The 24,707-nt window shown below is 38.4% G+C and overlaps 1 protein-coding gene across 9 annotated transcripts in view; it reads left to right on the top strand.

Annotated features, from left to right (window-relative positions):
* The window catches only part of BANP (BTG3 associated nuclear protein), a 310,059-nt gene that overhangs the window by 134,241 nt on the left and 151,111 nt on the right, over positions 1–24,707 (top strand). For 4 of the 9 annotated variants that reach the window (XM_065662282.1, XM_065662285.1, XM_065662278.1 and 1 more), the window contains 3 exons: positions 14,729–14,872; positions 15,249–15,311; positions 19,001–19,795. The exons of 1 other annotated variant lie outside the window; for it this stretch is intronic. In XM_065662282.1, coding sequence (XP_065518354.1) covers positions 14,729–14,872; positions 15,249–15,311; positions 19,001–19,072 — 279 coding nt within the window. In that variant the 3' untranslated portion in view covers positions 19,073–19,795. Of the gene's footprint in view, positions 1–14,728; positions 14,873–15,248; positions 15,312–19,000; positions 19,796–24,707 lie in introns of those variants that run through there. 4 more of the 9 variants (XM_065662283.1, XM_065662280.1, XM_065662281.1 and 1 more) reach the window with 2 other exon arrangements.

The raw sequence follows: 24,707 nt of genomic DNA, 5'->3' as shown, positions 1-24,707 counted from the left end.
AGTTTGGAGACCTTGTGCCTCGACTCTAACAATTACAGCAAGATACAACCAGAGGTTTTTCTAGAGGAGAATGTCGGTACCAGGAGGAGAACAGGTTTGTAAGGTCTTAGTGTTCAGAAAGAAATCATAAATTTCTTTCTAAAAGGAATATTTCCTCTAAGAGGAAATATTTCCATAATACCCTTATGAACTGTGAAGTCAGGGCCCAACTCTGCCTGAGTTCTTCACTTGGAGTAATTTAGTAAGTGTAAATAGTCTCACTGGTTGGTACATGGCAGCAGGGTCGTGCAGGGTGCCTGTCTTAATGATCTTGTTTTGCTCAAGTTATAATATGTTGAATTAAAAAAAAAGCAGCATGTTCTATATTAGATATGAAAAAAATGCTTTTTATGAGCACATGCACTATGGAATCTTTATATTAATAGCATCTTGGCATTTTACATTCCCAAGGCAGTCTCAGAAACCATGCGAGGGCTGAAAGTCTGGTTTGTAAGTGCTGTAATTTGTATCAGGACCAGATCTGATCAAGTCCAAATGTGGGGGTTTTTTATTCCTAAAAATGCTAGATCCATTTTGAGCTTTTATTCATCTCTGTAAGAACAGCCAGCCATAGGCTGTTAGGCTCAGACTGTAGTACGTAAAGTTATTGTGTGAATAAAAATCTGGTAATCTAAGTCAAAATAATTCGTGCATTAATAGGCTGGAAGAGGGAATAACTTTTGCTGACACTTCTTTAAACTCCTTTAGTAACGGTTCAAACTGAGCTTACTGTGGGACTTGCTTCGTGCTTACCTCTTAGCAGCCTTCAGCATAACATTATCAGGTTGTCACTTTTATTGTTGCATGACTTTTGATTTATGTTTTGGCCATCCAAGTTGCCAAAATATGATTATTTGATACAGCATTCTGTAGCTTTGATATAGCATTCTGTAGCTTCAGCTTGCTTAGTTCAGCAGTTTCCTCGACGCATTCCAATAGCCTTAGTTTCCTAAGAATTAAAAACTTTTATTTCCAGACATTTGTACTTCCCATGGACTAGAAAGAGGAAAGTTTCAAGTTGGTCAGAGAGAAAGTTGTCAGCAGCCTGGGGAACATTCTTGTACATGCTAGTGTTAGAGGCTTTGATAATTCCTTTCTGATGTTGTGAGAAACCCACATTTTACACGTCTTTGCTTTAAAAACTTCTGCTTTGATTGTAAAAATAAGTAATTTTAACCTTCTAAAAGGAAGATTTTATGCCGCTCTGATGAGCTTTAGTTCTAGTTTCCAGTGGCGTGGCCACACACATGCAGGGTGCCTGGTTTGGTGTGTGATTCTCCCCCTCCTTCCTCCTTCATCGATACAGACTTTTTGGTACGCGGGTAGAACATTAGTCAAGTTGAACTTAATGCGTACAAGTATTACTGTACAAAAATATGTGCTTCTAGCATTTATTTCAGGTTATATGCTAGTTTTACATTATCCCAGCTGGGTATTAAGCTGAGTTACAGAACTGGCAGTATTTTGGGGAAAACCAGATGTGTACTCTAAGAAAACAATAGTTTTGGGTCCAAAGCTTTCATTGAAGTCTGCTTCAAATTCACACTCAGTATTCCTCTCTCTTTTCTCTCACAAAAACAAAAAAAAAAATCTATAAAATTGAGAGTTGTTCAAATATGCATTTTGAATAATCCAAACGATGATCGGAAAGTTTAACGTGTATGCAAATGCTATCTGGATATGGCTTCAAAAAGTAAAGACCTTTGGCTGGCCTGGAGGCTCAGCTGGTAGCAGAACACATTGCTGTATGGGGAGACCTTGATTTAAGTTCAACCACAGGCCATTAATAATCTGGAAGCTCTACACAGGTGAAACTTCCAGCTCTAGAGCAAAGTAGTAAAGGATTCAGAGACTGTGTTACCAGTAGATGGTTCCTGTAATTTCATCCCACAGTCATTGTCTGCCCTGCTTTTTGCTGAAGTGGAAAATGAACACAAGTGCACAAAACCTTGGAGAACCATGGAGATTGCTGCTCTGGATGGGTAAAGTTGCCCTGACAATATACATGTGGTTGGAGTTTAATTCACGGGGAGAGCAGACTCTCAACTACTGTGCCAATTGTTTCCTACCCTCAAAGCAAAGAGATTTCAGTAATTTATAGCAGAACAGGGTGTATGTGTTACCTAATGTATTCAAAATGATTTGGCGCCATTTTCTAAGCAATTCAGGAAGTAAAGCATATAAACAATCTCTTTGTCTTCTTGGTTCAAAATTAAAACAGCAGAGTTTTGGTCTGTAATACTAGTTTTGCTGAAAGTGCTTTCCCATGCAGAACTTCATACCATAGGCTAAGAAATGGAAGCAAAAAATAGATTTTTGAAAATCACTACCAGAAAAATTATGTTACTTGTGTTCTCAACATGGCATGTATCTGGCAATTCATATTTTTAAGAATTTGTATAATTCTTAAATGTCAGGTTACTGGCTTCAACTTGAGAAAAATAAATAAAGGAGGAAATTAATTCAGTAACTAGGAATTCATTAGCAAAATTGGGAAATCGTAAGCAGCATTGTAAAATGTAGTACACGACTCAGTCAAAGAAACTGACACTCAGATTAATTTTCATTTTATGACTTTATATTAGAAAAAGCCTGTTTGCATTGTTGCAAAGGCTGGTGTCAAAGAAGGACTGAGCTCTTCTTTGGGCTATTAGAAACACTTGTCCACTTAATGCTTTGAAGAAAGGGGAAGCACATGTGCTGTTCCATCACTGCACAGGCTTCTAGGGGAGAAGCTTCATGTGGAGAGAAGGATGTACAACTGCTGTTTTATCTCTGGACTCGATGGAAATCAGAGGATAGTGATTGGTGTTAGTCTAATGTTAGTAAATTTGTCAAAAAGATGATAGTTTTAAAAATGAGCTTATATATGTAGTAACATCCACTTCAATGAAAAAACTCAATCATTTCTTGTAATTGCTTGTTTGAGAACTATTGTCTGCAAATGCTTTTGACGTGAAACATAGGATTTTCTGAGGTGGAACACGATATATAACTTATGCGTTACATCTGCTTTTAGTTTTAGTGATCGTTGGAACACAGCAGTTCACAGCAGCAGTGTCTTTTTTAGTGTGAATAATGTAAATGGAGCAGCTAAAGCTTCTATTATTTTGAATTCTTTTTACATGAATTTTGCTAATAGATGAAAGCCCAGATTAGAGATACAGTTGGGTAGTTTAATTCTCGTCCTACCAATATCCTGTAGCCTTTCGTACTGATATTTAGAGAAGTCCAGGTGTTCTTTTCACATATATTTCATTCTAAAACCCAGCCATATTCATATGTTTAATTCTAGTCTAAGTTCGGGAGTACATATTTTGCTTACAAAGGTATATACCCCACTATAATATGATTAGGACTCCTTGCGTGTATATCCTGCAGTGCCCTATCATTCATGTTGATCTTGAGATTTGGGTGGAAATTCAAAACTCCAGAAGACAGACACTTTGAAGTTCTGGATTCTTTTCCTGAAAGCATCCTCCTTTAGGTCATGGGTTCATTCAAGGGAAAAAAAACCCAGAGTGTTTGAACCTGATCTTTAACTTCTTGCCCAGTTTACACTTTTTCTTGTCCTTCCTGGGATATTTTAATGAATTTACAGTGTTATTTTTTGTGCAAGTTTCTGTAAGAAACTTACTAATGTAACTCAGGTAATTCTCAGAAGTACTGCTTTTTTATTTAAGTATTCTTTAATTGGTAAGTACTGGCTTAAAACTTTCTCCAACTTGTGATTTATAGCTCAGGCACACTTACGTTTAACTCCTCACTGCAGTTGTTCCTATCATTCTTCTGCTTTGCTTTTGAAACCATTATGTATTTCTGAAGCTGATTGATACAAATTGAGCTGATTACATCATTTCATAATTAAAATGCAGGAGGCACTGTATTAATTTTCTTTTCCCCAGGACTTTTTCTGAGCATTGCAATACTAGAACTTTTCTCTTCCCCTGTGTATAAAAGGCTCATGCCATCGTTGCATGTGCTTTTTTTTTCCCCCATCCATATTTCTCCAACTTAATAGGATCCTGCAGTGTACGGTAGGAGCAGTGTTTTGTTGCTCTGGCAACAAGAGCCAAACTTTCAGATGTTATTTTTCTAGTATTAAAAAAAAAAATAAAAAAAATCACTGCCAGTTATGATGTAAACATTTGCAGTTCCCCCCAAATGTCTTTTTCTTCTTGGAATGAAAGTAAAATCACTGTTCCGAAGGGAAACTGGGAAACTGGTTTAGAAGCAAAATAACAGATGTGTGTGATTCTGGTAGATCCTTGGTGATCTGGTCTTACTATTTATAAGTGGCATATTTACTACTAGTCTCATTGGAGGGGATGCACCCTCTCATCAGCGCTAAGAGTCCAAATTCTGCTTTTAAGTTATTTATGAAAGGATTGAATGCTCTTTCTGCTGAAAGTGCCTGAAGACTCTAACAGAATTTCATAGTAAATGCTGAAAGTGCTTCAGCATTTATCTTGACGTTTTGTTTTAAGTGTAACTAATCCCATCAGGAATTGAAGACTGGAGGATGGGACCAGCAGGGTGGCATTTAAAGCCATGTTTACATTTATTAGACTAGCAGGGACTTGCCACATGAAAGTGTAAAGGCAAACGGTCCTTTAGGACTGAGTTATCCTCTCTGTCTTGGCAAGGTTATGTCACACCAAAAGATTTCCCACCAACCAGATGCTGTGTGAGTCACTACTTATTATTCACTGGAATAACCTTTATCAGTGCTGGTCAGTTAGAGGGAGTCAGGGTCACTCCTGTCTGACTTGTTCTTGAGCTTTTGCACTCGGCAGCTACAGTTTAGTAAGACTTCCTTGACACTGTAGTATTTTTCTCTGAACTGTTGAGCCATTTCTTAATAGCACTTATTTCTATGTTGAATAAAGCCCCAAACTAACATTCTGTTGGAAAAAAAAAAACCAACATTTAAGCCAAAGGCTTCTTTCGTATTGCTCAAAATAATGAATTATGATAGAGAGATTTAATTGTCCACTCTTGAAAAATCTTCTTTGGAAGTAGTTCCATCTATTTTACCATACTTAACTGCTAACAGGAAGCCATTTCATCACAAAATGTTGCAATTGCATAGATTTGAATAATACTTGCTGTTCTTAGAGCGAATTATCACAAAAGATTTTGCAGGCTGTAACAGAATGTAAAGTCTGAGCTGAAGTGCTCTTCTTTCTTGCCAAAAGGTCATTGAGGCATATGAAATAATTTCTGGTGGGTTGAATGCCTGGCAGCCACATGTCCACATGTGCACGTGTAGCTCATGTGATGTAAAACATTCGTTCACCAAAAAAAAGATACAGAAAAGAGATTATTAACCAGAGCTTTGCCTTCAGAGAAGATGGGCACCAAATCCTCAAAGCACCCAATTTAGGGAACTCTAAATGAGGTCTAGGTGCATCAAACTAGCTTTTGTGTGACAGCTCCAATGAAACTGTACGTTACAGTTTGGGGGCCATCAATTGACCACAGAATTGTTTTGAGAAGTTTCCCATGGTTAGCAAATTACTAAGAGTATCTTCATACAAAAGATGAGTCACATGTAGGTACAGATTTCCTTACAAGCCTCATACTTCCAAAGAGCCTCTTTAATTTGATACGGTGAATTCAGATGAGGTAACTCTTCTCTCTGTAACCAAGTTAATTTTTACTGAAATTGCATCTGCGGTTGACCTGCCAGCTAATTATAATTAAGTCTTGCACGTGTGCTGGTTTAAAGTGTATTTTCAGTGGAAGTCTTTCTCTTGTTTTGGTGGTTTTTACATTATTTTACAGGGCCTGAGTCCATCTCTACTCATAGTCAAAGGAAGGACCCCACTTGGCTTACATGGGATGTGACCCCAAAGCATCTTGAGACACGATACGTCTTTCTTTGCTGTGTTATCTGTTGATAACAGATGTATTACTCTCTGTCTACCTATGATATTGAGTTAAAATAAAATCCAGCTAATGTGAATGTGGACTACTTACATAAAGGATTTCCTATAATCTCATTGTATTTAGATCACATGATACAAAACTTGATTTGGGCATTTATTTCTTTGTAATTAACTTTGCTTCCCTTTCAGCCAGCATAATAGTGCACTGATAATGTTTTAATTACACTGATTATCCTTTTGTGTTCAGTACCAGCCACTTCTCCAAGGAGCTGTTAGGCTGTTGAGGGACCCTCAGCTCTCCATGTAACTGTGCGTGTATTGACCCAGTGAAAGTGTGAAATACTTTTGACAACTGCACCTTTGGCCTTAGGTGTTCGCTTAAATTTAGGCAGGATGCATTTAACCTGGAGAGAGATCAGGAGCCTTATGGGATTTTCGTACATTATATGTATGTGGAAAAATGTATGTTGAAGTGTGCTTAGGAAAGGGTGAGAGAGACAGTGATGGTGAAATCAGGTACTTTTTTAACAAAAGACAACATGAACTGTATTAATTTGGTCTTTTTCTCCTCCTTATGTTTCTCCAATTTATTTACCAAATAGATGTGAATACTTCAGAAAGATTGCAGTGTTTATCTGTAAATTTTTAAACTATTATTATTTTTCTTAGGGCTTAATGCAGCATTTCACTGGTGTCTGCTGCTCTCTATAAAGCCATAGTGCTGGAAAGTATTGATGGCTTTACTGCATAGAGTTAGTCTTCAGAGGCAGGGGCTTTCTCGGGGCTTACCAAGCCGTGCTATCCTTGGGGATCACTGCAGCGGAGGTGTTGGTAAGCAAGGTGGTGTGTCATGAAAGGGCTTTTGAACATGCAGATGGTTTAAATACATGAAGCCACAATTTGCCATCACTCATCTAGCTCAATCCAACCGCAGCTGCCAGAAAGATGGACATTTTTGTGAAGTTTGTTTAAGTAACCACAATATCTGCAGTTTGTGTTCGCTCTGTTCTCCAGGTTTTGTACAGGCGTGTTAAGGGAATCTCAGAGTAGACATTACGGAGTAGAGCTGTGCTGTGGTATACACTCAAAGTAAAAGCAGATGATATGGTTTATTGTTTGTTATGCAAGGAAATAATGTGACTGATAAAAATGTACTCTGGAATTATCCTTTTCATTTTTCCACCCTCGGCAAAACTGAAATGAGTTTCACTTTTCATGCCTTTTAGTTTGGGGAATTTAAAGGAGGTGCTCTCAGTTATATGACTCTGTAGGGGTGTTAGTTAATGAAGTTTTGACAGATTTAAGGTCACATTTTGCACGGTTCAACTCAGCACACTTAGAAATACGCAGCAGGGAGAGTTCCTCTCTCTCTGAACTGCTGTATATTAGACTTTTATATATGCTGAATTTATTTTTGTATTGGCACATTTCATGCAAGAAATAAATAGCAAATTTAGGTACAGGTTGTTGTTGGAATACGGAAAGGACTCAAAGTAAAGCTTATGAACTAGATCATTAACTTTAGAATGATACCCTAATCTTTAAGAGCAGTGCATCCTTTTTATATTGTTTCCAGTTACCTTAGATCAAGCATGCTTTTATTTTGACAGAAATGTATTGTGACGTTAATGGGAATATGTTACCTTAAAGCTTGCTGTGTAATTTTCTGCAAAACCCGTGTCATAAACCACTGCAATATTTGAGGACGGGTGAGCTAAGAAATTTGGCTTTGGGTGATAGAAACTGCCAGAAGGACGTGTGATTCTGTATATTCCAGCTTTGGTAGCTGCTTCATTGCCACTAGGTCTCTCAGCACCCTTATTTTTTCCCTTTTCTCCTCTGCATAACGCAGTCCATACCTGGTGTCTTGCTCAAATGGAGAAGAGACTTAATAGCTCAATACTCCCTTTGGCATCAGTTCCTTTTATGTTTTAATCAAGTGTTGCTGGGCACAGACATTAGAAAGAGTGTGTTTTTTGATTCAATAAATATGCCCAGTTTAGAGGAAGTGCTTAGAAGGTAATTAGAACTGAATTAAAGCATGTTAGCATACTTAATGTAAGTCAGCATTAATTTAATAAATACAGGCTTGTTTTAGTGAGCTTGATTGACAGTATACTTATTTGCTTTGGATTTTCAACCTGCTATTCTGATAACTTGGAATTGTATCCCTGTAGCAAATGATTGAAGCCAGTGTTAACATTTATTCAGAAGTATGTAGCTGATATATTACAAAAAGTAATTTTAGCCTTCCAATTAGTATTTTCTGGTGTTTTCCCACAAGTGTCTTTGACTAACGCTATTCAGTATTTTAATCAAAGATATGAAAGAAAATGAATAGTTAGTGGTACGTAAATGGCAGTATAATTAAAGTAATGAAAGTAACAGGTCATTTTTACACTTTGACCTAGATTGCTAGATATGATTGACTCAACTTGCCTTTTAATAAAGCTAGATGCAAAGTAATGTATTTTTCTAAGAACAGTTATTCCAGAATTATTTTATTATACTGGTGAAGGTTTGGTCATCTGCTTGATAGGATAAAATATACTCTTTCACCTCCCAAACCTTTTCCTGCGGAGTATAAAGAGAGGACTTACAAGATGGGGCAGTAGGTTAGGTTCTCCATGTTATTCCACCAGCTGAAGTATTTACAATAAAGATGGGATGGCCTTTAAAGGAGATGTTGTACTTCAAAAAGTAGCTGTGGCTTTCTTGGAAATTGCTGTGTAAGGGTCTTTAATTTGCGCTCTGTACGACAAACTAGACAATGAGCAGCCCTTTGTGACAGTAAAATAGAAAAACCTGTGAATTTCTGGAAACCCTGTGGTGGCTGGATATGAAACACATTGTTGGAAATACACATTATGGCCTAAAGGGTTTTCTTATGGTGATGTTGTTTTGGTGAAATGATAAGAACAAGCTCAGGTTGAAAAATAAGAAATTACTGTATGTAATTATTTCAGAAAAATGCAAGTGCTATGTATTTTGGATTTTTGCTTCACTTTAGTGTGATCTATGTTGTTTGAAGTCAGACATAGACCAGCCATAAAAAATGCATCTCGAAAGAAGAGAGACCTTCTATTCTGGAGGCTTCTGCTTAAGAAAAGCTTGCCAATAAACAATCTAAAGTATGGGTTACATTTTCCGAGTGCTTACTTGCACCTCTCTGTGCTTCTCATTGTAGGTACTGAGAGAGAAAAGCTGCAGATGATCTCTGCAACACTGTGAGCCATCTGCCTTCCTTATCTTTTTGGAAGAGGAACTCGCAGTCTTTTATTGCTGTTAATATTTTGAAGAGTTTGGAAAAGAAAACTTAGTCCTTAAAACTGTCTTGTAATTTCATCAAAATACTTACTGCTTTGTTTTAAATAGAGCATCAGAAGTATGCAGTGGTATGTGGTGATCCTTAGTGTATGCTTTCAGCTGTGTATTTGTTCTGACGAATTGCAGGTTAAATGGGGATTTATTTCTCTGGAAAGATAGCACATCATCAGGCTATATACATTCTGACTTTATATACATATGGGATAGATAAATACTATGTAAGGGTTACCGTGGTTTTCAATGAATACTGTTTGATCTTAGTGTGAAGACGACTGCTTCTTTGAGAACAGCAAGGTCACTCCATCCTTTGCCGCTGCTCCTTTTTATCACGTTAACACTTCAGTTTTATTGGAACTGCACTGTAGAATCATCAAAATAACTTTGTATCGGCCACCATCAGGTGTCAGCTGCTTGTCAATGCAGTTGACCAGGGTGAAATTGAACCAATTTGGTTAAATCGAACCAAATAGATCGTGTTACAGACTTTCCTTTGTGCTTCAGTATCCTCCATTCTGGACTTGTTTTGTCGTTTTGGGTCTTGCTGTGCTTCATCAAGTGAAATTAAGAGCTACAAAACACAAACTTATGGGAGAAAATACCGGTTTGATTTGGTTTCTTTTTCCATACAGCTCCATTCTTTTGGCATCCTGCATTGTCTGTTCCAGATTCCTTAGTAAATGCCAAGGTGATGGAGACCTTGGTTAGCCTAAGCCTCTGATGTTTTCAAGGAACTCACTAGTTTCTGATATTAAAAAGTTTTGAGTTTTGGACCTAAATATAGAGTCTACTTACTAGTGAGATGAAGCCGTCTATAAGCCTGTAAATCCACTAAATAAATGCTTAGTTGGCATGAAATACAGTGGATATTTTTAATCTTCAGGCTTTATGAAACAAACTTGAAGACTGAAAAGCTTCAGCTAGAGGGAGTTATCTTTTTTTTTTAAGTGAACATTTTTATCAGCAGAGCTTCCTATCAGTTTAAGAAGCTGTGTCTTCTATTTGAATGTATTCATGTCTTTATTTGAATGTATTAATGTCTTCTTTGCAAATGTATCTTTGTAGTTCTGCCATCAGCGATGAATGGCAGTGTAGGACAATAATAGGCAAGTATTAAGTTTTTGTTTTCTAGGAATCCTGTAACCCCATAACCATCTGTCCTGTGTTTACCAGGAGCCGTTTTGCTCCTTCTTAGTAACTGGTGCAGGCTCTGTGTTTTGACTTCCAGCCTGGGCAGAGAGCTGATAACACCGATTGGTTTTAATTGTTGTTAAGTAATGTTTATTCTGGCCAAGGACTTTGTGAGTCTCATGCTCTGCTGGGGACGAGGGGAGGCCGGGAGGAAGCAGAGGCAGGACACCTGACCCAAACTGACCAAAGAGGTATTCCATACCACAGCACGTCATGCCCAGGGAGGTAACTGGGAGTTACCCGGAAGGGCACGCTCTCTCTCTTCGGGGAGGTCGAACTTGTTCGGCGGTGGTATCGAATTCTCTTGTTATTTTCTCTTATCAATATTATCATTGGCGGTAGCAGCAGTGATTTGTGTTATACCTTAGTTACTGGGCTGCTCTTATCTCAACCCGTGGGAGTTACATTCTCCGGATTCTCCTCCCCATCCCTCCGGGAGTGGGGAGGGTCGGGGGGGGGGGGGGGAGTGGACGACCTGTGTGGTTTGGTTTAAACCACGACACCCTCCTTACACTTTGGGGCCCAAACGGTCCTTTTAACTAATGTTTTAAGCTACAGTTTGTCACCAAGGTCTTTCTCTTTTCCTATGCACAACTGATTTTTTCTGTGTCACATTTGCTGAAATGATTACTTTCTGGCTCGAAGTGTTACAGGATTTTCAGATGTGAACCTTCTATAAACAGCCACTCTTTCAGTGACTCAAAACTTCATTTTTTAAAAGAAACGTCATCTTTTATTGCATTCCTGCAGTAGAAATAGGAATAAATGATGGAAAAAAGACACCAAAATCCTAATGTGTCTTATTTTTGAGCTTTTTATAGGTAGGCAAACAGATTGCTTGCCTAGATTAATAAAAAAGCTCACAACAGTAGCAAGAATGTGTTTTAGAAGGCTCAGTCTGGCAAGGACCATCCCAAGGAATGGAGTTCTTTTGGTGAACAAGCGTCAGCTATCCCAAAACAGTTACTTTCTGAAGGTTGGGGTCTAAAGGCAAATTTTAAGTTACGGGCTTCTAGAAGAATATTTCAGTGATAAGTAAAATCAGCAGAGGATGTGATACAAGTTGAACTGTGGTTGGAAACTGTGCTTGAATAATTTTGGAAGACACTGAAGGAAAACCTATTACATTTTAATTTTTTAATTTTATTTCCTGCCTGGCAGTTGAATGTAAAATGGGAACTGTTAGTTATGGACTAAAATGGTCTTTAAATGGAAAGGAAAGGAGCAGAGAAAGTAGCTGGCTTTCATTATTAATACTAATTTTATTATTATGTTTTATATGGAAAGCATCTTACTGAAGAAGGGATTAGAAACAGAGGACCTTCAGACTCAATAGCCTGCATGTCCTGAATCATCAAGACTTTAAAGAGAGAATGACAGAAGAAAAAAGGGGGAAAGGAAAAAAAACAACAGCAAAGGCAAAGATTCAGGTCCATGGGATGCTGGTGCCCGGGTTTGTGTTCATGCTGCAGTTCTCAGGAAGTCTGGGGTTGTGTTAATGCTGCTGTAAGGAGGGACAGAGAACGTCTTTAGGCAAAATATCCTTTGACTGGGTAGGAGGGATCTGTCTGTCCCTTAGCTCATGTTATCAGGCTTGTCAGCTCTGATACCTCTCGCTGAAAGCTTATACAGCTTTAAAGAAAAACTCTTTGGTCAGAGGCTGTGGTTCTGTATTCACCAACCATGCCAAGAGTTCACACTTCATCTTAAGCATCAAAATACTTTTCCTTCTGGTATTTCTAGGACTATGCAAAATCAAAACTAACAGAAATGCATTTATATTTCTGTCTGAAGGTGTTAGGGAACATTTTCTTATTCTAAAAGGTGGCAAAAGAGGGAAGGGGCTCATTCATGCTTGCTTTTTAATTTAGCCAAATTATCTTCACCAGAGTCACCATGCAATGTGGTAATCTTTGAGACACCAGGGTTTGGGACATGAAGGCTTGCGAGGATCGGGCCAGGTCCCAAAATGTGCTTGAGAGCATTGGTATCTTCAAAGCATTCTCAAAGACAAACGTCTCAGAGAGCCTCCAGTACCTTACAGACCCTTCCTAAAGTGTTCTGATTTTTCTTGATAAATATTTTTCACTGGGCTTTCTATTTGGGGAAAAGCATGTATCTGTGGTGGTAAATGCAAGCTGAAAGAAGAGCGGAATTTAGCGAGCCCTGTTCCAGCTGTGCAGTTGTTTATGCTTGCAGTGGAAATAATTGTGCAATGTAAAGAGTGGGCCCAGGCTCCGGGAGAGCTACAGATCTTGTCACTGTCAAGACAACTTGTTACCACTGACAGCAAGTAATAATAGATGGCCAAATGTACTTTTTCTTAAATACTCCACTGAATCATTAAAAAAATGAAAAAACCTAAAATAAAACCCAACATTTGGGTTTGTTTGTTTGTTTGTTTTTTTTTTTTTTTTTTGTCTGCTTGTGAATTTTAAAGGCACTCTTTTTTTAGGATCATTTTTAGGCTTGAACTCTCACTAGCCTGAGTTAGCTTGAGCAACACTCCATGATGGATACTTCCCTGCTTCTGTGCTGAAGTGAAAAGGAAGGATGACTTGAAGCTTCTTGTTCTTTGTGTGTTAAAAGCATGAATTAATCTGCTTTGTTAGAATGGAAGTATATTATTTTTCCATTTAACTGTATTCTGTTACCTGTGTTGGACCAGTAAAGCAGGATGTTAGAGAAGCCCAGTGGAACTGGGAAGAGAAGTTCATTTTCAGGGCGGATTGTGTATTTTTTTGGTACAACTCCTTTATTTTAAGGTCAAGGGCAGGTAAAAATTACAAAGTTAAAGTGTTGGTTTGGAGGTCAAGTGAACAGCTAAAGAAAAGCCATATATTTGCACCTGGCCCATTTGCAAAAGGCTCTACTAGCCAGCTCCTGTACATCTTGGGTTATTTGTGCTTCTCCAGAGTGTATCCTATAAAAGGGAGTTCTGAAGTGGATTAGGATGTGTGCAGTTGAGAACATACAATAAGGCAGGGAAGCTGGTACTGCTATAAATTTTAGGCTTCTTTGTTGTGAAACACTTTGTATATGAGAATGATGGGCTTGTTCAGTCACTTACAGTTGTTCTGAAGTTTATAATTGAGAAATAAAAGAGAAAAAATACATTGAAGACCTGCAGGTAATCAATGGGGCAAACTGTAATATGGTTCCAACAGTATGTGTTGTATAATTCCAAAACAAATATCGTAGGATGAGAGAATTCTGCTTACTCCTATAAAAACAAAATGTAGCATCCTTCTGCAGCTTGATGCTGACTGTATTTCAGAACACCCAAGATCTCTATAAAACCCTGACAACACCCCTAAGGTCATTTATGGAGGTGACCTCTTTTTGCCTCCCACACTCCCTAGAGCATTTCTGGTCTACCCACTCCTTCATGGCCACCCACCCGCAGATCAGCTGAGAAATCATACTTTGTTAGCAGAAACCCTTGTTAAGAATGTTCGTTTTCTTCTTTGTTCTGTCTCCTTCATTTGAAAGATGTCTTTTGTTCACTGTGATTCAAATACCGTATTTTAAAAATACATCATTTGCAGCGTATAGTAATTAAAGTGGAATATGTAGATTTTAGCTGAAGGGACTTGTCATTGTGCCATAAAATGCATACATGTATTTTATTGTGATTTGTGGTTCAAGAAGTAAATTTAAATTAGTCTAATCACAAGACATTTTTAAGCAAGCACTTTGGGATGGATGGGCTGTTCTTTGATGTTTAAAGGCTATGCCAGACTTACAGTCTTCACCAGTCAGATATATTTAGAGTAAGCATTAATTAGCAGTAATTCTTATATCTCCTTCGTGGAGATATATAGATATAGATATATATATATCTCCATGAATATAAATGTTACTGAAGTAAATGGTCACAAGTTAAATACCTTTGGCTGTGAGGAGGAGTATCTTGGATCTGTGCTTGTTTCTGTGGCAGTAAAAGCATTACTCAGTGATGCTGCTGTGTGCTATTGATAGTGTCACATTCTAAGTGCAACCTGTGCAATCTGTCCCAGTTAGTCATTGCAATAATCATAAACAGAATTTATGAATCTCATAAGGCAAAATGTGGTGAGCATACAATATGGGAATCTTTCCATGTGCATACCATGTCTTCTCAGAAACCCACATGATTTAAAGCAACTGTTACAGATAGACAAGTTTTCTTGTGTTTCTCTATCACGGGTTTTGATTTTGCATCTGGTTCAAGTTAGGTGGTTCTTCACGCGTTTCTGGTTGTGGTTGTTCACAAGCTGCTTTCTCCATTGCTTTCTATGCAGGTGTTGCAGGGCGCTCAGCTGATAGCTGTTGCTTCTGCTGAGCCTGCCTCAGGGGGTGTTGATGGGTCCCCACTCCAAGGGAGTGATATCCAAGTCCAGTATGTGCAGCTGACACCAGTGACAGACCACTCTGCAACTAATCAAGTATGTATATGTTGTCTTTTCTCCCTCTGAATGCACTTGATTGAAACCTGTCAGATGAACTGTAAATCTGCCCACAAATACTGCAATCCCAATGAGTTTATGATCCTGTTTCCAAACAGTAAAAAAACCCAACCTAAAACATGTATAATAAGAAACATCATTTTGTTAAAGGTATAAATGGGCTTTCACTATTGCTGCCTCAGTTCTCTTGCTCAATGCCTCTAGAGAATAGTTATTTTGGTCATCATTGTTTTTTTGCATCCTTGAAGGCTGAGAGCCATGTTAAAGGACAAGGCAAAAAACTTGCTTGGAACCTATCCAAAAAGTATTTTTCAGACTGAGGTTTCTCTTAAAAATGTTATTCCCTTTCTGACAGCAGTTTTCCAGTTATTTTCATCAGCAGCCTGGATTTCCCTTAGAAGCCGGAATATTAGCAATTGTAAGTGAATACTTGATCTTCTCACTTATGGTGGAGGAGTTATTTTTTGTTTTCCCTTTTAAGAGCACTCATGTATCTGAGTCAAGAAAAAGCTCCTCATCATCTTGAAGCTATGACTGGTGACAACACAAAAGTGCTGACTTAAGACAGTTACGTTTCCTGAAGCTGGTTACACATTCTTATCTGAACCCCACTTAGTGGGCTTCTTTACTAGAGAATGTCAAGTGGTTGTGAAGAATAAGCTGTTGCTTGCTAGCCAAAATATAATGGTATCCTTAGCAGCAAATATTAGAGTGGATTTTTGTCTGATACCTGCACAGTTTTGTAAAATCTGATCTGGCTATAAATGTTTATGTTGGATATTGAGTCTCTTGAGGTGGAAATAAAAAATTGCACAAGAAATCAAGGGAATTACATCCAGACTTTGTGTGCACAAAGCTGAAGTGCTCAGTGCTTCTTCCCTGAACAACGCGATCTGCAGATCAGTTCAGTATATGAAATTAAAGCACATCAGTGTCCCAGTAGCTGTGTTGTGTACAGGTGTATGGCTGATGTGCTGTCTGCAACGGCTGGTGCTAGGAGGGGAGCTGGAGCTCTAAACTCTCTGAGCTGCTCCTCACCTGGATTCTACAAAATGCTTTTCAGAATAACGACGCTCCATGTTCAGCCTAACTGGTGTGTGAGCATGCTGTGCTGTAAGATTACACTCTAGTTTTGTGTATGCTGATCTTCCCACATAGATGGGCCCTAGGTAGGCATTTTCCATCTTTTCTAGATTAACCTCTACGTTAACAGTCTCCATATTTTACTCTCAGTCATTTGTAATAGTACCCTAGACAACAAGACTGTTGTTAGTGGGATCATGCCTTATTTCTTACAAATCCTCGAGTACCGCTGGTCCCATGCAGTTAATAAAGCATATATGCATCAGATAGTGAGAGGTGTTTCTTGTGCTGCTGTCCTCACTCTAGGCCTGGGAAGCTCTCATATTTCCCTCCCACAGACTTTTTCCTAGGTCTGTTTCTTGTGCCTGTCCTCCCTTCTCTGCTAGCACCTCTGACAGGGGGACAGGAGGTTACGAAGCACAGTTCATTGGCATCTATCTTCCATACAACTGGCAGCCACCAGGGGAGTCGCTTTTCTCTTCAGGGACACTTCGTACTGTGATAGGTTTTAGTATTGCGGTTAGCCACAGAGATTTATACAAAGCTGAAGAGAAGCAGAAAAGGAAAGTGAAATAAGAAGAGTGTGAAAGGAAAAACAGACAAGGTGAAAAATAAGTTTGCCATAAATATTTCCTCAGTTTACACAAACTGAAAACTAAGGATCTGTTAATGAATTGGAGAAACCAGCTTGGTATTTGCGTTACTCTGGTTACATGAATAGTTCAATAGTTTTTTTGAGAGCTAAAATTACACATATTGAGGTGATATTTGCATTATTCTGAGTTATGTAAATAGTTCAATACCTTTGCAGGGGCTAGAAGTATGTATATTGATCTGCATCATTTTAGAAACATGACTTATTTGAGAGGAAAGATCTCACCTGAAGGGAAAGCCCTCTCAGTGAGGCTGTAGTGACACTTTCATCTGTTTTCATATGGTTTATGTCAAAGTACTGAGATGTTCTCAAAGATTTTGTATCTATTTTATCAATCAAAGCTTATAGAAGTGGAGGTGCTATGTTCTACGCAAATTCCATGTTTGAAACATCCAAAGTGTGAGCTTATTTAAGGTATCAGTTTTCTGACCTTCTTTCTTGAAATCTGTGCCTTTAGAAGCAGTTGCACTTGGAAGCTGAAGGTTGGAGTGAGGGTATTTGAAACAAGTCCATTCTCTGAACACAGCTGAAGCTTGCTTTCATGTCTCGATAGCATTCTTACTTAGAGCAGCTTGCAAAATTTAGAAATTTGGATTAATTCTATGCTGAAATTTGTATGCTGATAGTAAATGTTGTTAGATTTGGAAAAAATCCCCACCATAATTCCAAATCCAAAGCGTGCTTCTGATCGCTTTGGTCAGTCTTCTAATTCTGGTCTGAATGTTGGATAAATATGCATCAATACTGTTGTCATCATTATTTAATAACTACAGTATTTCAGTAGTTTAATGGGAAAGAAAACTTCGGTCACTTGAAAACTTCGGTCACTTGAATTGCTATCAAATTTAGTAATCTGATAGAATTATTCATCACTTCGGCACTAATTTGTTGCACAATTAAGTAAATACCAGATAACTTCTGAAGTTGAACAGGAAAAAAATCTGGTGCCTGTTTGCAATTCCTGGCAACAAGGCAGAGAAGTGAAGGGAAATAATTTGACAACAAAACGTTAATTTAGGAGCTAAACGTTAATTTTGAAACTCTAGTGTTTTCATTTCCATAAGTAAGGTGGGACTGTAGAGTGAGACCTAAAGGATGGGAAAACTTGTTGAGTTTCCACCCTTGTGTTGTTGTGGCTCATCCTGCAGATCCTAGTTTGAGACTATAAAGCAGGGCTTCAAGTAAGACTTTTTCAGAGTGGAATTCCTGCCACAGAAATTATTTTGTGTTCAAGGCTTTACATAAAGCATCTATTAGATGTTTTTATGGAGGGAAAATCCATCAAGGGCAGATCTCTGGAATCTGTGGGAGTGAACGGGAAAATATTGTTAAATGCTTGCCCTTTCCTTGTAGTTTATCTATGCTTCTGATACTGGTTGCTATCAGGGGAAGGCTTATTGGGTGTGATGGGCTTTATCCAAGCCAATACAGCTGCTCTTAAATGCTATTCATCTTACAGCTCTAAGGATGGGGTTTGTGTCATAATCTAGTTCTCCTTACTCCAACTAGCTTGGCCGAAAAGACAGTTCGCTATGGGATTATGCTTTCACGGCCTTGTCAGACTTCTGGTAGGCAGTAATGTGATTTTTAAGGAGACTTCCTCTGAGAGCTGAAGTCAACTGTATTTGCTTTAAATTCCTTCACGGAGAACTGTTTCTGCTTGGGAAGTGAATAGAATTAGGCCTGTAGGAAGAAATTTATCTAAGAAGTTCTCTATAGTAGCACTACTCTAATTGTACACAAAATAGAGAAAGACTGCAGTGGGTAAAGACAGCAGTTTTAGACCATATCCTGCACCAGCTGGTGAAATGCAAAGGACAGGCCTAACAGGTAATTTTACTCACCTTACCTACAATGGTTCTGTCACTCAGCAACATCCTACTGTCTTTTCTATGGTCACCCATAGTGAACTTCTGTCCATAACACTCCATACCCCCAAGCTGTCAGCACGTGAATCTTGCTGGGACAAGTCCTTCTGCAGCTTTGGTGCATGTTGTGCCACACACGAGTTTTATTTTGTTTCCTTTTGGAACTTTGTCTTTTTTTGGGAAGAGAGAGTGTAATTTTTTCTATTTGCTCTCTTTGTGCCACTCATGATTTTATAGATCTTTATCATGGTTTTATTATTTCAGCCTTCTCTTTCCAGCCTGAAGGGCAGTAGTCTATGTGGACTTTGTGTGGATTCTTTGTTATTTTTGGTGCCTTTGTAAGTGTATTCCCATTTCAGTTCTCTCACAGAGATGATACCCATACAGATTTTGCACTGGTGTATACACAAGAACTTTGTGTTGCTATAAGGTGTTCACGTTCCCTTGGCTACACCAGTGGAAAGCACTGTTGTATTGATTTACTGATGTTTCCTTTTGCAGGGCACTGATACCCTTCAATCAGCAATCCAGCCAGAAATGCAGATAGAACATGGAGCAATCCAAATCCAATAAGAGAACTGTGAAAAGCTGCATTAACTTTTGAAATGTGGGTGATCCACAGCCAGAAGTTAAGTGATCTCATCTTCGTGCAACGACAAGAGAATAGAAATGCCCTTTAGACTAATGGCCACACCTCGAATATGTCCTGCGAATTGCAGAGTTCTGATGATCTGGTTGTCCTCACCTGGAATAAATGAGACCCATTTACTTGAATTGGAGCTACATCACTGCATCAGTTGAGAATCTGGCCTTCAGAAGAGATGAATGGCCTGCCCTTAGGTACACTTAAAGAGGGGAAAAAGTCTTTTAGAAAGAAAGAAAGAAATCTAATGAATCAAAACTGTGAGACTAAATCAGTGTTTAATCCTGTTCATTTCTTCTGTGAAATACACCATTTGAATGTCTGCAGATATCTTTAGTGTATTGCTGCCTTGCAATACTTGCTTTACCACATATAGGAGATCAAGAGCTGAAATATTTTTCACTGTTTAAACAGCTTTTTTTATTTGCTATGGTGTTTATAACAAAAATGGAAAATATTTAAAAAAAGAAAAATTCCATAACTGCAAGTATTAGCCTTTTGCTGGTGTTTTCTGTTCAGTGTAATGAAAACTGTATTTGCAGGAGACTAACAATTTTGTTTGTACTGTTGCTTAACTACTTTTCTAGGGGAAAAGGCTTTAAAATGCTGTAATTATGCATTTTTAATGAGAAATAAATGTGTATTTATGAATAGTGCAGCTCTAAGTTGCTGTCTGCCTTAGGAATGAATATGGTTTGACTGGACTGTGCTGTAAGTTTAGCTCTGGAGTGTTTGAAGATAGATGCTATCTGGCAAGCTTTGCTGTCAAACTGAGAAGTAAGATTTAAGTGTATAAGGAAGATACCTATCTTAGATCACGTTACTATCTAAAAATGTGATAGTTAAGCTTTTGAGTCTGCAAATCCTATTTTATACAATGAATTTATTATTATTATTATTTTTTTTTTAATGTGACCAATTCTTCTGAGCTATCCATTTTTGTTCCTCCTTTGTCCAGCCATTTGTGTCAATACCTCAGTTTGGGATTCACCTGTAAAAAGCTGGGCTGCAACAGTCTGATACCTATCACTGAAACTTATAGAAAACTTCATGTCAGTTTGAAGAAAGCAACATTTTCGTATTTATCATAGAATCATAGAATAGTTAGGGTTGGAAAGGACCTAAAGATCATCTAGTTCCAGCCCCCTTTGCTAAGCTTCAGTTGAAAGGGTGCACATTTGCTAGAGCCTGATTATCTTAATGGTGTGCTTCAGGAAAATACAGTTTACTGGGGGAGGTGTTGCTTTGTATTTTGTTTTTCAGCAGACTTGCTGTGTGGTTATTGTCAATATATGGCTCATAATGCATTTAATATATTAATCAGAGGGGCACAGCCACAAATTTTATATCACTGAATTCAAATAACATTTACTTATTTTTTTTATGAAAGGAAGGGTTAAGTACACCCAATTTTGGGGAATGTCCCTGGTAAGTGTTACGCTTTGTGTAAATTCCTCCTTCTCTCTAGGATATTTCTTGACGCACAAGTACAATGCCAACTGAACCACAGCTTATTGAGTACAATGTTTGCAGCAGGCCAAGAATTTGGCTCCTCTTCAGTTTCTTTTTTTAATAGTGGTTCTCAGACTGGGTGATGTTTGAAGAGCTTGGCATCCAAATCAAAGCCTAAAAATAAAGCAAGGCCTGTACATTTTAGCATGGCTGCTTAATAATAATTTATCACTTAGAAATGACAGTGAGAAAGCTGGGATGGCAATGCTACCACTGCAAAGCACTCTCTTGCTATATTCATATTGGCCATATTGGCATTCTTGTCTTCTTCAGAAAGCTGTACTCTTACTCAGCTTTCCTTGTGCATCCTGAACATCTTCTGCTTTCAAGGGGAGCACGTCTTTAAACTATAAGTAATCTATCTTTGGTTTATGGTGCAACTAAGAATTCTCCTCTTTGCATTTTTCAGCTCAGGTACAATATGAAATTGAGTTCAGGAGAGGTTTCCTTTAGCCACTAGACTGATACATGTGCAAGTCTCTTCTGCTAAAAGTGATGGTAAAGACATATCAAGCCATGAAGTAGCATTCACTAGATTTCAAGAAAATTAAATCCACTTCACCAGTGTGGAATGGGGAGTGTACAAATCAATTAAAATAGGTAAGGAGAGCAGCATAGTGAGGCCTGCTGCATTCAGATGTTAAGACTGCATGTCCCTCAAGATGTGTTTCTTAGTGTTTCGCCAGTGTTTACATTAGTCTAAGCTGTGTCACACTGTGTTTATACTTCAAAGAAAAGAGACTTCAACACTGAGCCAGGTTATTCCTATGAGTAATTCCCATCCCTCTTCCCTTTTTGGAGGATTTATGTCCTTGCCCAGGGAGGAAATGTCTTCAGGAATGTTTTATGTGTTTTCTAGACATCACAGGGTGTGTCACTTACAAATAAGTCATTCCCAAGCAGAGTAATTCAGGAATTATTTCCCTTCTAGGAAATGCTTGTGACTGTGAAAAGGCTGTGAGGTTCTGTGCCAAGTGTGAAGAGTATGTTCGTACAGAGATTTATCGTAACAATAACATATCAACATAACAATAAGAAATCCTAAAAGTAATTATAACTCAACGACTAAAAATCTTGCACAGGTACTGAAGGCTTTGCCTAGCTCTCTGTTCAGATAGGTTGGTGGTGTTTCAGCATGGATGCAGTTCTGCGTTTGAAGACCTACTGTGTTCGGTAGGTCAGCTAGAAATGCATTCTCATTATGTCTCCTTCTGTTACGCACAGCCTCTGACTTTTCAATAGTAAGGTTCTTTTTTCACCTCAGCAAAACTTCTGACATCCTTGTTTTTAACAGTTCTCTTTCTCCTCATGCTGCTTTTGTCCAAGAGGCAGAGATTGAGAACATATGACCAAGAGTCTTCAGAGGGAACGTTTCTCGTAAGGTTAGGCTAGGATCAGCTGCATATTTTATTTGTAATTCATCTTGTGAACTGCAGAATACTGTTTTCATGGGTTTGATTTTGTTTTGTGTAGTAATGTTTAGGCATGTGGGCTTCAGGGTAGGAGAGCCTCTGCTTACCCTGCTTGTCTCCCTTGGTTATTTTTGATACTAAGTTAAGTTCACTATAGCCAGGACATTGAGCCAGCCTCAACATTTATCTTGATGTTGTACTAAAATTCTTGAGAGGTTGTTATGGCTGTGCAGTCACTACAATACCATAGGAATGACTTTTCAGATCATTTAATCTTGAATCCCACCTGAAAGAGCATCCGTCTCATGAATTCTTAAGGGCTTCTATGGTCCTGATGCAAAAACTAATAAAAATATCATGGTTTGATGGATTGTACAACTAGAAATTGGTCTAAAAATGTGACGGATCTGGGTTCTTTTCTGTTTTTCTTTCATTCCTCATTAGTTTTACATATTTTGTCTTGCAAAACAAACCTATAAAAATGAGCACCCTTCTGTGACCCAAATAGACTGGAATGCCTTCATTAGCTGCATTTTTAAGCATTTCAGTATTGACAGCTTGCCTATAAAGCAAGGAATGCTGACCAAAATGTTGCTCTAGTGCTAGTCTCTGTCGTGGAGATCCTGGCATGCAATTGGGTATGTTCTGGTAGCCCTGTACTTTATTATCCACTTCAGACAACTGCTATGGAGTTTCCTGTTAGAAAACCAATATCCCCCCCACAAACCCAACCCAAAATCACTGGAGAATCTCACTCTGCAGAAACTTCTGTTGGCAGTCAGTATTCTTTCTGAATTCCTAATAATCTAAGTACTGAAAATTTAGAGCTGTAACTATATAATTCAACAAAAACTGTTTCCCATTATCAGAAATAAGAATGTTCGTTTCATTCACTGCAATACCAAAGCACTTCTACAAGCTCTGCTGATTTAGATGAGTACTCAACAGTCAAACCTCATTTCCTTCAATGAAGCTGGGAATAAGAAAGTCATTCAGTTAGAGAGTGGTGTTTGGGGTAAACTGAGATTGCTTTTTTAATGCAGTGGTACAAGTGGACATGCTTCATTTTTCTGCTGAATGAGGTTTGACATATGCAGAAGTTGTTTTATACCCCACAAAAACAGGAGTAAGAAGCCACAGAGCACGTGAACGCAAGAGGAGTTCTGCAGAGCTGAAGTCAGAGCTGATGTGTGTGGGATACCATTGCCCACGTGCAGCGTGGCTGGGGCAAAGGGTTAACACTCCTCTTCTTTCAAAAGGTGCCAAGGGGTTTATAATCACGCTTTGTTCTTTAGTGGGATAAATCGAATGGAACTGGATGAAAACCTATTTTTCCACATCTACAACTTCACATGCGAAGTTTAATTCAAGAACGAACCTCTCCTTTGTTTGCCTCGTTTTAAGCTTAAGTGAATTCTCATGTTTGTTTCCTATTCAATTTTTCTAAATTCACATATTGCAAAGGAAAAATGTCCTTTAATAAAAATTTTATATTTGAAGCAGAAAATTATATTTTAAGGTTTATTTATTCATCAGTATGAATATTTTTAATTAACCGGCAGGCTGGGAACAGTTTTGTACTTCTGGTCCCTCAGGTTATACTGTGGTTTTGAATGTTGAAGTAAACTGTCCGTTTTGTCTCTGTCCATCAGCTTGTGTTGAGCGTGAGTTTATACGTAATATAATCTTCCAGTAAGTATTTTATTTCACATTTTTTCATACTAGTTAAAGAAGGTTAATCTGGTTGTGAAACAGATCAAAAAAAGCCTGGGTGGAAAGCAGAGATTAGCATGACATTCTCCCCATGCTGTGTGCTGTGATGCCAGCAGTAAGTACAGACTGCTCATGGGCCCTCACTGTGATCAGAACATCTAATTGAAAATAATAAATACCCCTGTTTTCCACACTGATTCCCTGTTTTTATTAAGGAATCTTTGGGATTTCTGTTCTCTAGATGCACTGGGGTTTGCTTGCACTGAAACCAAAGGGACTTTCTCTCTTGCTATTACTGCGGGGAAAACAAACCTCCTGTATGTATATGTAATAATTTCTAATTGTTAAACTTTATTGATACAAAAAGGGGTAATGGGTTAAAACATAATAGGGGAGATTTAGGTTAGATATAAGGAAGAAGTTCTTTACTGTGAGAGAGTGGTGAGGCACTGGAACAGACTGCCCAAGGAAGTTTTGGATGCTCCATTCCTGGCAGTGTTCAAGGCCAGGTTTTGGTGACGTGATGGGCAGTGAGGAGGAAGAGGAATGATGGACATGGGTAGTGAGGCCTCCCTGCCCATGGCGGGGGTTGGAACTGGATGATCTTAAGGTCCTTTCCAACCCAAACCATTCTGTGATTCTATATGTTAAATTTACCATTCACTTTCTGAGTAAAGCAGAAAACAAACTGGGAGCTGGCCAGCACCGTTTGACTAGTTGAAGGGTGCAGTCCAGCTTACTTGACGTATATGTGTATACATATGTGTATGTTTATATATGGCTATCTTGTTGCTTGGATTCCCATGGGACTGGCTCATCTGTTACTACTTTAGTCCTGGAAGTCACCTCTCCCTTTTTGCTTCCTTTTGATGCATTATTTTTTTTTACTCTTGCCTTTCCATAGCATTTATGTTTAATCTTATGCAAA

Source organism: Lathamus discolor, chromosome Z, assembly GCF_037157495.1.
Source record: "Lathamus discolor isolate bLatDis1 chromosome Z, bLatDis1.hap1, whole genome shotgun sequence".
NCBI classification, from domain to species: Eukaryota; Metazoa; Chordata; class Aves; order Psittaciformes; family Psittacidae; genus Lathamus; species Lathamus discolor.
This window is presented reverse-complemented; position numbering and strand designations above follow the sequence as displayed.